This window comes from Meleagris gallopavo, chromosome 1 (assembly GCF_000146605.3).
Source record: "Meleagris gallopavo isolate NT-WF06-2002-E0010 breed Aviagen turkey brand Nicholas breeding stock chromosome 1, Turkey_5.1, whole genome shotgun sequence".
Lineage (NCBI taxonomy): Eukaryota > Metazoa > Chordata > Aves > Galliformes > Phasianidae > Meleagris > Meleagris gallopavo.
In genome coordinates, this window is record NC_015011.2 from 38,897,964 (window position 1) to 38,910,001 (window position 12,038).

At 40.4% G+C, this 12,038-nt stretch overlaps 1 protein-coding gene across 1 annotated transcript in view; it reads right to left on the reverse strand.

Annotated features, from left to right (window-relative positions):
- Positions 1–10,122, reverse strand: part of PAWR (pro-apoptotic WT1 regulator) — a 47,451-nt gene extending 37,329 nt beyond the window's left edge. The window contains exon 1 of the mRNA XM_031553732.1: positions 10,056–10,122. Coding sequence (XP_031409592.1) covers positions 10,056–10,061 — 6 coding nt within the window. The 5' untranslated portion in view covers positions 10,062–10,122. The remainder of the gene's footprint in view (positions 1–10,055) is intronic.
- Positions 10,123–12,038: the final 1,916 nt, after the last annotated feature.

The following is a 12,038-nucleotide window of genomic DNA, read 5'->3' on the forward strand; positions in this document are numbered from 1 at the left end:
AAGGTACATTCCCACCTGCCTTCCTCCTCAGGAAGGGCAAAGAAGGCTGACAATCAGCGCCATCGCAAGGCACTCAAAACCTCAAGGAGTTCATACTGCAGTCAAAGGCTTCCTTCCCAAGCACAGAACAGTTAGCTGAACAACTTGATGTAAACACAGGTTGGAGAATAAAGCCACTTCTTTGAGGGCTGCTGGAGTCTGCTCCCACTTCAGCTGACATCACCAGAGCAGGCCCCAAAGGAGCAGGGGCACAAGCACTCTGTGTGACAGCAGGAACATCCCTTGCCCACAGCAGCAGGAGAACAGACTGAGGTGCAAGCCTAACCCATTAGATAATTCCCCCATCAACTCCCTTCCCCCTGCTTTTTATTTTCCTGCTAGGCACATACCACTGCAGATTCTTATTTTCCATTAAAATCATCTGAGTTTTGTACAGCAGACATTCAATGTGACATTCCCACATCTGATCTTAATATAGGGAATCCACAGAAATTCTTTAGGTTTTCTAGCATTTCAGTGTATGTTTGAAGCTGTAGTATAAACATTTTTCTGTAAACCTCTAGTATGGAAACTACAAGCAGAATAAGATGCTTTCAAAAGGATCAGGAGGATGAAGGAAACAGCCCCAAAGACAGCCCTACATTCCAGCACACCGCCGGCCCGCAGCTGAAGCAATGCAGTACAAAAACATCTCAAGTGGTTCACTGGGTTGCTTCCTATGAACACTTGAGCATCGCTAACAACAAACGCCAACTGGTTTTCTCCAAAAGAAACAAGCAGCATTTCTAAACGTAAGAGATCAGCTTCTGAATGGGCACAAGCAACTCTGGTCACAACTCCCCATCCTTCTGCTGCAGCACCGTGCCTCACAGTCCTGCTGGCAGAGCACCTATCTGTGAGCTTCCCTGTTCATTTCATGAGAAATCTCTCAGGTTGGTTTCAGCAGTCTAACGAGCCCAGGTTAATTTCCCTGAGCCAAATGCAAGTGTTCGAGCTGTCTACTTTGCCCAGCTCCTGAGATGGCTGCAATACATCAGTTTTTCAGAAATGATGAGCACTTGAGTCCGTAACATATTTTAACAGTCCAGCAAGACGTGCAAGCAGAGATACACAGTCAGTAAAGCTCAGTTTGTGTTCAACTTCGCATTTGGGCAATAAACAGAATGTCCACAACATAAGCACTATCAGTTACCCTGGCATTTCTTCAGCTCCTTAAACACGCTAACAATTTTGGAGAAGAAATAAATCTAGGTTTCTTCCCACTGCACTAAAACAACCTTGAACAATTTTAAATAAGATAGAGAAGATGATTTCTGTGTTTAGCAGAAGTCTGAACTACACAATCATAACTTCTTATCAAGATGCTGGGAAAGTGCCAAGGCTTCTAATAAATTTAAGCATTTCCTAAATCATCCCCAGTGGAAATGAAAGAAAAGATAACGAATTCTTTTTTTACTCTGCACTAAAATGTGACAAGACAATTGATTATAATGAAGTACTTTTTGGACATCAACAGCATTTATCCCTCAGCTGGCCATTCAGAAAAGCCTGAGAGTTCTCTGCAAACAAGGCTGTTTCACACATCACTTCTTTACAATCACTTTTCTTCCCACAGCACGGAGAACCAAATGCTTTCTATCTTTATCACACAGAGCTGCAGTATTTGCTAAATGCCACGCTCCCATCTCTGCACATGTCAAACCTTACTGTCATCATCCCCCAGAACGTACCCCACAAAACAAGCAAAAATCCCAAATCTCAGTGATTTGAGACTATGTAACATTTCTACTTCAGAACCTGAAGTATTTATGTAAAATGGCCTTAGGGTAATATAATCTTACATTGGAACAATAGTCTAAATGGAAAAATTACATCTTTTTCACTACACAAGCCCTTTTATCAGGCCCAGCTTGCCTAAGTGTTTTTCTTTACATCTTGAAAAATCTCCCTGCAGGGGCAAAAAGAGCTAGAATTATTCACAGTAGTTAACTAAATCTACAAACGGTGCTATGAGTATGGATTACCCAGAAAAAGAAATATATATATTTTAAAAGAATATTTGACCCTGTCACATTTTTAAGAGTCCAAAAAAAGGATACTGGACTCAGGCACCTTAGCTGAACAATCTCTGTACGCTCCTGAAAGTCTATGTACCCAAATGGAGCAGTCCAATATCAACAATTAGTGTGAAAACAAGAATAGATTTTTAACCCAGAGAAGGGATAAAGGCAGGAATCTTTGGTATCTGAGATCAAAAGAGACCCCAACGCAACAATGGGTCAGCGAACAGCAGGTGGGCCACAACACAGCTGACTGCAGCCCTGGGATGCACTCATCCCAACCACTCAGCCAACAAAGAGCAGCAAAGGGACAGGCATTGCTTAAAGGACTCGGACATGCACATCTTGCTCCAAAGATCTCATGGTATTCACGATCCAATGTCACATCCACATTCTGTCCATCCTTTTCTCACCCAAAACAGGAACTCTGAAGTATACACTTGATATACTCAATTCTACTCCAGACCAGATAGAATGTGTGTTCTTTGTCTCAACCCGATAGTTTTAAAAACCCACTTAGAAATGAGGGAGGAGAATGGACACGACCTTATTTGTCTGTATCAGAGCAAAATAACAAAGTATTCTGAATTCTTTTAAAGTTAAGTAAAACATCAACTACATCAAAACCAGAAAGTCAATTATTCCTCTATTATAATAACAAAAAGCAGCTATGTTTGCAGTTTGTTATTCAGCAAAATACACTGTTTGGCCACCACTATCTTCAAACATACCACAAGAATGAGTTCAAAAGTCAAATGTTTAACTTAAACTAATCGCCAAAAAATCCTTTATCACAAGGCTTGTCATGAATGATTGGTGGAAATGCTCAATTTAGCTACTTAGTACGTGATATTAATATTAAAGTCACAGAGTAAAATATCTGGGGATACAAGAGAAAACGGAAGGGGAAAAAGCTATCTAGAATTACTTGAATCCGTCTAGAAAAGAGAAGAATGTAACAAAAATAAGGACTGACAGGCTAACAGAATTACATACCAATCTATTTAGTGCTACACTTGAAGTTAGTTAGCATCTTAAACCTCTTTAGATTGATCACCATCTCAGAACAGAAGCACCAGGCAGCAGAACTGACAGAAGATCAATATACGAAAAAGTCAAACTGCTGACACTCATTCCACAGGAAATCATTATATAAGTATAATAATGACTCATCCAAAGCACTGATGCTCTACTCTTAAAAGCAAAAAGGAACAAAACCCAATATAAAATAAAGGAGCTAGAAGAAAAGCAGCCTGGTCCTCCTCTTGCCAGTGGACAAAATCCATTCCACCTCACTTCAGAACTTCAAATATAGCACAGCTTTGGTATGCTAGAAAATTGAAATCAAACATCTTCCTTCCTTTTCTAATTTTTGCTCCAATCAGATTCTGCTGATTAGAAATCTTTTCTCTGCTGCTGGTTCCATCTATTAGAGTTATCATTAATAGCACTGAACATAAAAATATAAAAGTTACAGTAATGTTCCCCAAAACCACACAAAACAGAAGAAAAAATGGTATTTTATTCCAAAGTTGAGTCAATTGCCAAAACTATCTCCTTATCCTCTTAACATTTCAAAATGACCCATCCTATCCAATAGGAAGATGGCAGAGCAGTGAATGAGCCAAAGAAACCTGGCAAAGCAAGCCTTGGCTGTCACAGTGAGGAAAAAGAGAGAAACAAACACCTAAGGTATATGTACCATTCGTGGAAAGAGCATTTCACAATTTGCATCATGCCCTGCATTCTAGGAAACACTTAGGGGTTGCTAAAGTTAAAGAGAACTTCTCCTGGATACAAAGAAAACAAGAGTCTACAGACTCAGTGCCTGCCTGCCTCTATTCTTCCTAGAAAATGTCTTCTGCTATTAGATACAAATCGTAGAAATACTGGTGCTACAGATAACGTAAACTGTCTGGATCTAGAGCATTCATCCACTGCAACAATGGCTAAACAAAAGCAACCCAAAGAACACTTTAATGGAGTCAAAATGCCTGTGACCACCACTGTTTTGCCTTCCATTGCCATGCCAAAACTAAACAAATAGAAACAACACTCTGGAAAAGATGCATCTCCATGTTGATGAAGACCAAACAGCAAACACTCTTCTGTTTAAAGCCAGAATGGTGAGAAACAAACCTGAAAGAAGACTAGCATGCTATTTTCAAAACAGACATTTCCTTTTCATGTGAAAAGGTGATGTGGAAGGCATCTAATTCTTGTTTTCTTCCCTCAATTAAATAAGGTATTTCTAAAAAGAAATAAAGATGAGATCGGTATTTGAGGAATGTTCTAAAAGGAGATCAAACAGGTTAATGTGTACCATGTTTCTAACTATCCTCTTAACCACGCAGTTTGTAGCAATTCATACCGACTGTCAAGTTGCATTTAGAATGGCTTTTTAAAAACGTAGTACAATGCCATCGCAGGTTTCTGCTCTCCTGCTTACCAGGTTAATTGTCATTTTGCTTTTTCCACCCAGCTGAACCTCATTCAGTATTTACAAACAGCAGCTATGGGATTGGTCAAATTGAACAAAGCCAGAGAGGCTGCTGACAACCAAGTGCGCACGGACAAGTTGTGACAATAGACTTAGCACCAGAACCAATTCCAAGGGAAAAAGAAAACTTCAGCACAATGCTTCTTTGAGACTTGTGCTGCATTTCTAATTTGGCAGTCGGATCTTTTGAATCCTTAGAAAAACTGATAAAGTATCAACCAGTTTTTCTTCTCTCCCAGTTGTTTCCTTTTATCTTAACACAAACTGTTTTACCAGAGAGAGATGAGGATGCTACCCTCAGCTGTGCAACAGAAAGGGAAGAACGTATTGAAAGAATCACATTAAGCAGGACAGGCACATATCTGTTAACAACTGTTAAATCTGATGCTCCACACAATAAATAAGCACTTTTGAAGCCCCCGTAAGTGATGTCAGGAATAGACAGAACATACTGATAGAAGCCATCTGGGCAGACAAAGCACATCCCCAGTGCTGGTATATGGTTGGATAGTAATACTCAGTTAAGTTCAAAATAGTTAAAGCTGCTGCTGCAGTCAATACTGGAACTATTTCTTGACAAAGGCCCTCACAGCCACAAGTGAATCCTAGCAACAATACCATGAAGTTGGTTCCCAACCTGGACTTCTGAGATCACCCTTCAGCTCTGCCATTTGGAAGGAAGGCCACTTCCTCAGGGGCCTAAACAGATTTTCTGTATAAAATGCTCTTATCATTGCCCTAGGCTCCTGACAGAAATCCTGGCTAGATTCTCATGGTACAACTCCACATCCTAACAGTACGAAGGTCTTCTATCACCAGCATTTGTGCTCCAACTTCTTTGTGGAAACTGAGCTCAGAAACCACAGTTCCTCCGTAGCCATATTTTAATTAAGTCACCAGATAAGGGAGGTAGTTTCCAGATAGCATAAATAGTAGAATATTAATAATGGTTTGATATCTTAGAAGATCTGAAACTTACACAAGGCGTTTTGAAAATCAAGTCTGTTATGAGTGCAAGATGAAGATCAGCTGCCACAGTAAGGCAGCAGACAGCATGAAACCTCCCACCCAGGCCGCAGCACTGCACACAGCCCAGAGCTAGCCCAGAGTGTGTGTGTACTCAGCTCTTCCCTTCCATAGGCCACGTGAGCAACTAGGGCAGCAAAGGATAGCTCTGCTTCACTGGTTCAGAGGCTTTTTCTTGACCTTTCCATCACAGTTAGAGTGAGCTGCTTTAATTCCATTGCAGCATTCACCTCAAATCACAACATTTTGATTACCTGGGCTAAAACATGGTGCTTCCCCTAGTAGATAAGGAAAATTAGGGCTTCAGGATGGGAGCATGTGGATCGGCGAGACTTCACCACTCAAGAGCATTTCATACGCACACTTTAATCCCACAAAACAGTACAAGCAGGTTCAAGTGCTTCAGTACAGCAGCAGCATTTGCATATGGTGACCTCAGAACAGCAAAGAACATGCACAGACACAAAAACAGATCAATCTAGGTGTGAGGAAATGTGTGGTAGGATAGTGGGGGGAATGAGTCACATCATAAAGCTTGGTTCAAAACAACTGCACTCCCTGGAGCCCTACACTACCCTAACTCGCTATGGTGTTTTGCAGCAAAGCAGACCTGAATGAGGCAGGAGTGAGTAAAGCAGGGAAAATGCTTGACAGATAAAACAAAGCTTATTCTTGCAAGTGCAAGCCTGTACAAAAATATACAATCTTTTTTTCTCTCAAATTTGTTGAGTGGACGACATGGGTTTGGGTTGTTTTTGTTTGTTTGTTTGTTTACAGCTATACTGTTACTCACATGCAGCACTGTGGATCTTGGCCAGATCTCCAGGAGCTGAGAGGTTCTTTCCATGTCAACAGGTATACCCCCTCAGGCTGGAGGGCTGAAGCAAGTCATTAAGGTCTCATATAAAGCATTTGTTACCTTGATTTAAAAAATGCATGCATATCCTAACTGTTTATCAGGAATAAAGGCTGAAGTCTTATTTTTTGTTTGTTTTTTAACTGCTCAGAAACACATTAGTTAAAAATAGTTGATGAAATTGGCTATATGCAGACAGGGATCCCTGAGCCTGCCCTGTGCAGCACATGGCACAGTGTAGCAGTGCATTGGTAAGGGTCTGGGTCACCCACGTGCAGAATAAGAGGGCCCTACAGCCCCACTCCCTGTCCTGTCGAGCACAGAGAGCAGGAGGGAAAGGTTAAGACTGACATAGGAATTAACATGCATCATCCTCTCCACGGTAACTGCTCATATGCATTGCTTTCTGTAGGCCAGTCTGTTCCTGCGGTGAATACAAGGTAATCCAAGCCTGGCCATGCCCAGCAGAGGGAAGGTGCGCAGCCTCCCCACTCCAGAGGCAGGTCCTGTGGAACATGGGGAGAGGAACTGGTGGGGGCCGCAGCAACCTGCCACACAGCCAAGTCGTGCCTCATATCAGTGAAAAGCCTGTTTCTAAGAATCCCAGGGGCAGAAAACTTCTACAGCTAAAATAATGCTGCAGAAGGGGTGTTCATGTTGTAGGCAGAAAAAACAAACGACAAAAACCCCAAATCCCCCAGCCACTTGCACTGAAAACTAGGAGCAAGCAAGAGAGGAAGCACCAGTGGAGTCCAGACTGAGGAGTCTGCTGTTCACATTATTAAAACGTGCTTTTAATTTCTCAGACCACAGGCTAAAGCCTGTAATAATGTCACTTGGAGAACAGAAGGCTGAGTGAGCATCTGAGGGTGAAGAGGAATGTTTTCACAGGCGCAGTTAGTAAATACCACTGGCTCCTGCAGACATTCTTCCTTAAATGGACATTAACACTGCATTAGGTTAGAAAAAAGCCTCCTGGCCCACCATAAGCGATAGGCTAGCAATTGACCTCTTAGCACCTGCACTACAAGATACTAAAATTGGGGGGATGCTTTGCATATACAACATTAATTTTTAAGAACAACCTAAAACCCTTTCCCCTCCCAACACACGATTTTCATCTGTAGATTTTGAAGCGTAAGGAATCCCCCGATCTCTCAAATACTGTAAAAACAACATAGAAATAAGAAGTCTCTCTGCCTATCTATGACCAAGTGTATGAGGGCACCAGACAGTTTAAAGGAAACTGCTCTAAAACTGAACTTTCACCCAAAAGTTGAGCCAAGCTTTATATGGACACTGAAATAACTCTGCATTACTATGATTTTATTTTTACTTCCGTTTTTTTTTTTTTTTTTCTTTTTTCATATGCCACTCCATGATTGCTTTCTCAAGCCAAGAAAGCAAGACTGCTTTCCTTCCACTATGATGCCTAGCAGCATGAGCAATAAGGGCTGAGGCACCACAGCAGTGCTATCCACTCGGCCACACTCCAAGTCTTCCCCTGTCCCAGTTCTGCCTATGGGCTTCTGCCAGTCCTCAGCACCACGATGTCAGGCAAGCCACGTCAGGGTAACTCACTAGCACTAAGCTAACCCTATGAAACATCAATCATCTTGGCTGAGCTAACTACAGGATCAAACACAGCTTGAGTCAGTAGGGGTGAGGCAGGTGGGAGCATGTATCCACAGCAGCCCTGACACGGAAGCACTTAACTCTCACACGACTGAGATCTCAGCAATTCTAACCAAAGAACTGCTGAATTATTCATCTAAAGCCCACACTCAGGTACTGATTGAACATTACTCATATCAACTACTTTGTGATTCAAGTGGTGCCCCTGGTAATGGTAAAGGTATCTATTTCAAGGTAAAAAAAAAAAATAATACCTGAAACTCTTCTCCTGTGGACATGGATCACGGTGACTTCTTCAACCTACTGTTTGTGAGACCTACCCAACACTTTGTTCCTTATAACCTGCATGGCTGCTATCCCTGGAAGGCTCAACAGGAGGCCTACAACAGAACTCATGCAGCTGCTGGAAGTTTTCACATTAAGACCACATTAGGATTCCAGAGGTAAAAACGCCAGTCAAGAGTCACAGGCAGTGGATTAACGTACACCTTACAGCTTGTGCTCCTATGCAGTTGAGTCATTATAACTGAAATAAAAGTAAGCTGCAACACAGGTACAAATAACCAGAATATAAAGACAGGACAAGATGGATTCCTCAACCCAGCTTTCCCACCACAAACAGCACGAACTCAAAAATACCCACAGAGCATGGTCAGACAGCCCAGTCTCATCCTCTGCTCATTCTGAAATCTACACTGCCTGCTCTTTTTGTGTTGGCTCAATGGTTCGAATGGACTGAAGCTGATCCTGCTGTAAATGAACCCATCAGAAACCAAAAATATTATCTTCAGACATACTACTTCCCCTGCTACAAGAATAGGTGTCCAAGCTCAACAAAAGTGATGGCACAAGAACAGGAACCACTGAACTTGGCCTTAGTCCTTGTGAAATTTGTACTGAATTATCCTCTCTCGGCACAGATACTCAAAACTGTTATTAACATTTATTTATCTTGTACACATGCTGTTCCTCACATTAGTAATTTCCCCTGTTAATGTACACAGGCAACTGCAGGAAAGAAATATCTAATGAAATCAAGACCACAGAGATGGTAACACAGCCATTACTCTATGTACTCTATGTTCTATGGTTCCAGTATTCCCTTACTACTGCTTTAAGCAACATTTTCCACAGTGCTAAGCGGAACTCCCATTTATTAAAACAATTAGAGTTCCATATACAGTTCCATTATATTTTATTATACTTTTAACAAGGAGCTAATAAGCTAAAAATAAAATATTCAAAATTCAAGCTGTCATAATAAGTATAGATCTGGTTTAGGACCTTTTATGGTATCTGGCCATCTTTATTTGGAGAAAACAGCATCTTTATTGGATTTTGCAATAATAAAAAGCTCTGACTCTCTTCGACGCCTGCTTTTCAATTAATGGTTTGTGCTTGAAGGCTGTTCTTAGAATGTGTAAAGAAGGAAAGAAAATTTAAGCACATCTATGCAATGTCATATCAAACACCCACAAAGGCTTTCACAGTCACTTTTCATTTATATGAAATACTGTAATAAAGTATTTCTGCCAAAAGGTCCAGCAAATATTATGAACACTATCCTGTCAGTGTAAAAGTCACCTTGCAAAATAAGATGCATACTGCTTCACTTATATGCTTCTCACTGAACCTCATAAAATTTTGCTGCAAAAACAAACACATTGCACAAAAAAAATTAAACACCCCCCACACACAAAAGGCAGAGTAGCCATCTAAAAAGTAATCTTCATCACTGGATATCTTAAAGAACAAACCAGCTACAACAACCCAAGTTGGATGAACCACGTCAGAGATAACAGCTACAAGAACCTTGCTGGGAAAAGATGATGAAGTAAATAATTCCCTAAGATCCCCCCTGTAGCCTTATTTTCTAGAATTTCACAATAACAACATTTTGCAGGAAAAGTTTCAGCATCAACCAGTATTAGAAATAAAGACAGCAAACTCCACAAAGAATACATTTATCCCCACAAACCTTCATGTATACATCCCACAGCAGACTAGGAGAAGCAAAAATGGAATTGGGTAGTTCTGCTCTCACACCATCAGATGCATAACCATAGCACTCTGGCTCTTCATGAGGTTACACGGATGAACACTTCTAGAATTCCCTGCACAGATTATTACTCCATAACAGCACAAAAAAAAAAAGTACCTGCTTTTCTCTTAAACATTTTGCTGCTTGTCTCTGCCAAGAAAGGATGGTGGGATGGTTGAACTGTTTTCCTGAACAAGTATGATGACTGCTCTGTCATTTCAGGGTAAAGATCTATCTACCTACCTATCTATATATAATTTTATTTTTTAAAAAGCACCAAAAGCCAGATCTTAAATTACCATTCTTCCCCTCGTGATCCAATTGTCTTCAACAAGTAACAGTCTGTCCTATCTACTGAAGAAACTGAGATCCATATCTACTTTTACCTGATTCTTTTAGTCAAAATCACGATCTTTCTTACAACCTCCTTTAATCACATGTAAGCTATTAACACAGTAGACTATAACATTCTGAGATTAAGCTCTCAAAGATTCAGACAGAATCTAGGAAAAAGATGAATTAAATACAAAAGAGAATTACACACTATTTTACCTAGACTGACATCTATCCAGCTTCTGTCTGTTGACCTAGATTTAAGCTCCTGGATTTGCTCTTTTTAATTATAACCCTAACCTTATATTCAAATTCTCTGAATGTTTTTCCACTATTCCAAGGCTTTTTACAAATCAGTATTTATGGCAGAGACTACTTTGGTCAGTTGGGGAAAATTTATTTGGACACACTCAGTTCCAAATGTTTATTCTTACCAGAGACAAACTCTCCAGAAAATCGTCTTCTGACATGAATATATAATCCTGTTTCCTCCGGGCAGAAAACAGAAATATTTCTTGTACTGCTAATGGCAAACATCTGATAATATATCATGATAATACTCATCTAACCAGAAGAGTAAAACAACATGACTTAGATTATGACCAAATAATTGTTTGAGGAAAAAAAACATTTAAATGAGGTCAGATCCTCCAAATAAAATGTAGCACTAGGTTGTGGCCATGTTACCAGACTGGTGAACTGATAAGATTCCCTTCAAGTACCCAAACTGACTGTTTGAAATAAACTTATTTTGTGTGGTTAACAGCACACCCACTGCCTTGTGCAGGAAAGGTGAGCAATGTGAGGGACCAAGAATACAATCACCACCACAGATGATGGCTTACCACAACCTCAAGTCTAAAGCAGTCTCTTGTGGGTCTCTCCTGCAGATGCTACTGGAAGTGCCTTAAGTCCAACCAAAAACACAGTACTCACAGCTCTCAGGAATGATGCCCTTCCAGAAGGAAATCTGGAAGTCACCAACTGAACCACCTGTACATTCAGATAAATGTTGGAAAACGTGGGGATTTATTTGACTGCACTAGCTTCGATGTATTACTTATGATTTTTTAAAAGAAACAGAGAGAGATAAGAGTTATAATGACAAGGTTGGTTGCTTTTTTTTTTTTAATCTACTCAATAGTTTCTTTTAATTTATTTATTACACTCCTACAGTGATTTAATTTGTGGTTTTCTTTACATGCCACCCTCCACAGCCGCACTACTGGCAAAGCTAACATGCTGAGCTTTGAGCTATTCATCAATGCAGACTAAACATTTACCTCTATTTGCTACAAAGTGCGTGCACTATTATAGTCTATTCTGAAAGACAAAATTTTAATTGAAGTATTTGTAAAGAATGCCTATTTTGAAACACAGCTTTCAATTGCTCTGTGAAACCCTTTGGCAAGGATCTCGTGCATTCCTGGGAGGATTTAAATGAGTTTGCTGCCGAACAAAACCTGGGTTACGGATAGTAACTTGGATACAGTCACACAAAAAAGAGAGCATTCTCATTCCTCCTGATCTTTTTCCTTGAAAAACACAACCATCAACATGCAAAGTCTGTTTTAATAAGATAACAAG